This window comes from Teleopsis dalmanni, chromosome 1 (genome assembly GCF_002237135.1).
Source record: "Teleopsis dalmanni isolate 2A chromosome 1, ASM223713v2, whole genome shotgun sequence".
NCBI classification, from domain to species: domain Eukaryota; kingdom Metazoa; phylum Arthropoda; class Insecta; order Diptera; family Diopsidae; genus Teleopsis; species Teleopsis dalmanni.
The window spans coordinates 63,999,951-64,006,133 of record NC_051846.1 but is presented as its reverse complement, the minus strand read 5'-3'; the positions used below and the strand labels follow the sequence as shown (position 1 = coordinate 64,006,133).

The window sequence follows — 6,183 nt, the reverse complement described above, 5'->3', positions numbered from 1 at the left end:
ATGCCTGGCAAGCATATGGTTATATCGAAGGCAAAGTGCCGCCGATATGTGGGGTGTCAAATTCCTTGTGTGGAATTGTGCATTTGTTTGTAAACAATGCAATGCGCTTGGAAACAATTAGTGTATTTTTGTATACACTGCACATTTAAATATAGAACCACTTATTATTATATTAATTGTATGCATTGCCAATATAACTAACGCATATACATTACACCTCCTTTTTGGGAAAGAATAATGCCATAACGGGATTATTCTTACTTTCTTAAATAAAGTTTTAATTTTCAATAGTTTTATATAATTATATTTAGTTTAGTTATATTTATTTGTGTAATCACTACATTTATTTTAACTTATTCATTGTACAATTTTATTCTATTAGTATGTACTAATTGTTTCTTATTTTTATTGTTTCTTATTTCAATGTTTCCATTGTTTTCTATACTTTCTATTCTATAGGGACCCGTGTATTGACTATCTAGCTTATGACCTACTTCATTCCTAAGTAGTACTTTATCTCCTATTTTTAATTCTAATTGTTCACTATTTCTATCATAGAGTAACTTTTGTTTTAATTTAGACTTATCTAAAAGTGTTTTGGCTCTAGTGTGCGCTATTTCTAATCTATATTTAATTTCTTTACTATAGTCATCTAAATTATATAATGGACTTATGTTACTAATTGTATTGAATTTATTGAAACATTTAGGAATTTTTCCATAAATAAGCTCGTATGGACAATATCCATGCACCACTGATGGTGTTGTATTGAAACAATATGTGAAGTATTTCAACCATATATCCCAGTCGTTTTTATCGACTGATATGTATGAACGTACATATTCATTAAATGTTCGGTGACTGCGTTCTACAGTTCCGAGTGTTTGATGGTGATGAGCTGTTGATGTTATATTTTTGATTTTTAAGTATTTGCATATATCCGTTATTAAAGAATTTTTGTACTCTGTACCCATGTCCGTAATGAACGTCTTCATTGGACCGTACAAAAGTATAAAATTTTCAAAAATTGCCTTGGCTACAGTATTTGCACTTTTATTTGGTATTGGTATAGTTACTAAGTATTTTGTTAAATCACATATAAGTGTGACAGCATACTCATTGCCATTCTCAGTTTTAGGTAATGGACCAATGGTATCTACCAATACTGTGTCAAAAGAGCCTGTTGGCGTGTCAGTTATTGTCATTGGTATTTTTGTATGATTATTAATTTTAGATTTTTGACATTTCTGACATGATTTGACATATCTTGATATATCTTTGGTCATGTTTGGCCAATAGAAATGTCTTTTAATTTTTTGTAACGTTTTTGTTATTCCGCAGTGTCCACCTTCCACTGGGTCATCATGGTAATTTTTTAAAGTTTTTCTTATTTCTTCCTCTTTAACCAGTTTGGTCACCTTTGGCAGTAGCGCTACTGTTAAATTTTTCAATAATTTATTGCCCTTGGCCTTAAATTCATTTATTGAGACAAATTCGAAAATTTTCTCACTAGGTGCCATTTGTACTTTGTTGATGCGATGTTTGCAGGTTAATTTCTCTAACCTTGGGAATAATTGTCCTAAGTCAATTTTCCCATTGACAAACAGATCATCAATTATTATTTTTTCAATAATTTTATTTCCACGTTTTAAATAACAGTGGTTAGAAGTCAATTTCAATTTTATTTGTTTTCTGACGTCAGTACTATTAATGACTTCGTATATATGGGGCTTTTCGTACTTTAATTGTTGGTCGAGGGTATTTATTTCTTTATTTTGTTTGGTGGTTGATCTAGTTCTCATTTTGAGAATCTTTATAGATTTTTCATTCATATCTTTAAAATCGTCTATCGTAATTCTCGATAGAGCATCAGCAATATAATTTTCTTTGCCTCTGAGATACTCCACTGTGAAATCGTATTCTTCGAGATCTAATCTCATTCGAGTTAGTTTTGAACTCGGGTTTTTCATTGAGAAAAGGTAGGTTAATGGGCGATGGTCAGTCTTAATTAAGAAATGTGTACCATATATATATGGTCTAAAATGTGTTATAGCCCAATGAATTGCAGTAAGTTCTTGTTCAATGGTTGACTTGTTACTTTCTCCTTGAGTAAAAGTCTTTGAAGCGTAGGAGACTGGAAGTTGTCTACCATCATGCTCTTGGCTGAGTACTGCACCACAAGCATGCTTGCTTGCATCAGTAGTGATACAGAATGGTTTTTTAAAATCTGGATACTGTAAAATAGTTGGATTCATAAGTTCATTTTTTAGATAATCAAACGCTTTTTGGCAATCTTGAGTCCATTGAAATGGAACTTTCTTTTTGGTTAATCTCGTTATGTGTCGAGAATAATCAGAAAAATTTTTTATGAATCTTCTATAATAGTTACAAAAAGCAACAAATCGTCGTGCTCCATCAGCATCAGTCGGTACTGGGTAATCTCTGATTGCTGTGTATTTATTGTCATCCGGAAGGATGCCTTTGTTAGTGCATTTATGACCGAGATATGTAACCTCATGCATAAAAAATGTGCATTTGTCAGGATGTAGTTTAAGATTGTACTTCCGACATAGCTCAAAAACATCTGTCAAATTTTTAAACATATGTCTTTCAGAACATCCGAGTACAACTAAATCATCCATATATAAAAATGCTTGAGATGGTGTTAAACCAGAAAACGCAAGAGTCATCATGCGTTGAAAAGAATTTGGAGCAATTTTCAATCCATACGGGAGTCGTTTAAAACGATAAGAGCCATTTTCTGTAGAGAAGGATGTAATATCTCTTGAAGATTCGTGTAGCTCTATTTGATGGAATCCAGACAGTAGGTCAAGGCATGAAAAATATTTAGCTCTTCCCAATTGATCAAGAATGTCTTCTATTCTTGGAAGAGGAAATTTGTCTGCAATCAATTTTTTATTTATTTGACGGTAGTCCACTACTAACCGCCATCTTTTCTCATTTGAACCGGGTAATGACTTTTTGGGTACTAATAACAAAGGACTATTGTAGTTTGACATTGAAGGTTCTACTATGTCATCATCTACCAATTTCTTTGCTTGTTTTTCGACTTCTGCTTTGTGGGTATGTGGTATTCTATAGTTTTTTATGTAGCTTGGTGTTTTATCACTTAACCTTAAACGCTGTTTGTAGAAATTATTTACAGAAATTTGTTCATTTTCTAAACCGAATATGTCACTGTAATTTGTACAAAGTGTTGTTAACTTGTCGCTAAATTTATTAGGAAAATTTTTGGATAATCTATTTATGATTTCTTTAGTTCTATGGTATGAAGTATCTTTTGGTTGTATTATATCATAATTTGATATTTTTTCAGTTTTTATATTTTTAGCTTTTAAAGCTGTAACTGAACTATTCGTGTTGAGTATCCTTATAAACGCATTATTACCTTGAACTATAGTGTTTGCAATAAACACACCAGGTTGTAATTCTTGGTTTGGCACCAATAAATCTTCCTGCTCTGCGCTGAGGTATACTCTCCTAATTACTTGAGATCTTGCTGGTAACATGATAAAATCATTGTCACAAGTGTTTTTAATTGGTATGGCAATATGCTGTGGAAAACATTTTGGTCGTAAAACGAGCCATTCTTTATTTTGCATGAAATCAAGTTTACAATTAAATTCTCTTAGAAAGTCCATGCCGATAATTCCATCGCATGGTATAGGAAAATCATCTTGTACTGCATAAAATTTATGTGTTACTAGAATATTTTCAATTCTAAGATCTAATTGTGTAAGACCCAATGATTTGATCGAACCTTGGCCTATACCGCTGAGGGTTGTTACCTCAAATTTATTTACTTCATATCTATCTACATTTGCGATTTTTAGTAGAGACACGTCTGCTCCTGTATCTACTAATAGAGTTAGTAATTTATTAGTGGCATTGTTAAAAAAATTAACAAACACGCCCAGGTTAAGGTTTAAGCTATATATTGTGTTATGTTTTAATCTCTCAGAGGCTGGTTCAGGTTTTCCGAACCAATATTGTTTTGGTTAGTACCATTATTAGTACTAGTTATTCTAACATTATGTTGGATCCTGCGGTTATTTCCGCGTCCTCGCTGATTTCCATATTGATTAGAGTTATTGTATTGTCTCTGCCTATTGTAATTATTATTTCGGTAGTATCCTCTACCTCTAAAATTTCCATTCACGCGATTGTTTTCGCGATAATTATTTGTATTTTGACGCTGTGTAAATAGAACAGTGTCTGTCCGGCCAGTAGCATCCGTGCAGCTTTCTACAAATTTTTGTACCGCATCGTTCAAATTATTGAATTGGCCTGACTTCATAATTAGTCTGACTTCAGGAAGTGTACAATTTTTAACCATTGCATCTACAGATGCCTTAGTTGAATATTGTATAGCTATTTTTGGTGGTATCCCATCCGAAATGTAAGCACCTTGAATTGCTTTAGTTAATTGCTCAACTTCTTTAGTATATTGGTTGGCAGTTTTGTTCTTCTGTTGGAGATTCATTAATTTAGCAGTTAAGACTGCAACCGATTCTCCTTTGATATTTGTTTTTAAAGCATTTATTATGGCTAATATCGAGTTTTCGGTGGTTATTATTTGCCTAGCTGTACCTTTTAATTTAGTTTTTATTAAAGTAACTGCCAATCTTTCATGTTCTCCTTTTAACTCATCGACCATTTCGATACCGTCAAGGAAACTTTGTAGATTGGATGCAGTTCCGTCATACTCAGGAATGAGTCGTGACGCTGTACTAATAAATTGGTCAGCTGATTGTGCCATATTTGTAACGTGGTATTTTTCTATTTCTGATGAATTTTCAAAGGATTTTACTGACTGATTTTATGAAAAATTTTTCTAACTATTTCATTCGCATAGTTAATTATTCTATTATGTTTCTTCAAATGATTGTCTAATTTCTGTTTAGTTTTGCAGCTTTTGCCACATACAAAACAGTTAAAAGTTTTCATTTTGACGAATCTAAGTAATTTTAGAATATTTTGAGAAATGTTGATTTACGTGCTGTAGATAGGCAGCATCTATATTTTTTCTAATACAGTAGCGATATTTGTAGTTTTTACAAAATTTTTCTTAAGGGATCTACGATGAGCCTTATACAGTTTTAGAGCTAAGTTTGCACTAAGCAAAATGATTATTATTATGAAAAATTTTGTTGGGTCGTAAGATTCTTTTCTATTAACTTCTATTTCGTTTACTACGTTAGCTACAGGTTTATTTATTTTCGATTGAGGACTCCCCATTGTAAAATAAGAAACAACAATGAAAAAGAATATCAATAGTAGAGAGAGACAAAAATTAAAAATCAAAGAAATACCGTAGTGATTAAACAATTAAAAAAAATTTTTTTTTTTTTTTTAATTCAAAACATACTTTATAATATGTTATAATTTTTAATGCAAAATATATATATAATTTTTTAATTTAAAACATTTAATTTAAAGATTTTTTTTTTTATTTATCAAAACAATAATCAAAGTAATATAAAATTTACATTATCCCTACCTATGGTTTTTGGCAACGGCTTAACGCCATGTTGTGCCTCTATTGGTTTGCTCTTTAGTTTGATAGAGCAAGCTCCATTACAATTATTTATAAATTATAAAAAAAATATTATACTTATGTTTCCGCTTGTCTTGTATGATGTCATCTATTTGAAATTGCAGTTTCCCACGATGGTGGTAATTCTTGTTGATTTATTATTGCTGTTGCTATAGTTGTTGTTATTGCCGGCCTTTTCCGTTCTTGCACCCATCCTGGATTTTGGTGCTACAGGAATAGCTGTGAGCCATGTAATATTTCCATATAACATTCCTTGATCGTGAGACGTTTTTTGGCCCTGGTGCATTGGACATGTGTCATTTTTTTTTTTTTTATTTTATTATATTTATATTTAAATATATATTTTTAAAATGAGCACATAATCCTGCACCAAAGTCACGGTCGCCATGTAATATACGCCAATTATTGATGAGTATTTTCGCTAAGGATATTTAGACGCCGATATTGCTTGGCGATCCTTTAGCTAACATTAATTGGTATTTATTAAAACTCAAGTAAGTTTTGCTGTTTTGGAACCTAGTGCGCTTCTTATGAGTGCACTTCTAGTTCTGATTTTTATTTAGTTTTCTACTTTCAACTTAACCTAGGTACATAACGACGCAGCG

The 6,183-nt window shown here is 31.7% G+C and overlaps 1 protein-coding gene across 1 annotated transcript; it reads right to left on the bottom strand.

The window, feature by feature from the left end:
- Window positions 1-3,970: 3,970 nt before the first annotated feature.
- LOC119682969 (homeobox protein 4-like) lies at window positions 3,971-4,780 on the bottom strand. The gene has a single exon (XM_038096557.1). It carries the CDS (start codon window positions 4,778-4,780, stop codon window positions 3,971-3,973), a length of 810 nt encoding a protein of 269 aa, XP_037952485.1.
- Window positions 4,781-6,183: the final 1,403 nt, after the last annotated feature.

Coding starts and splice junctions, on each gene's coding strand:
- LOC119682969 (XM_038096557.1), bottom strand. CDS start 4,780: ATGGCACAATCAGCTGACCAATTTATTAGTACAGCGTCACGACTCATT.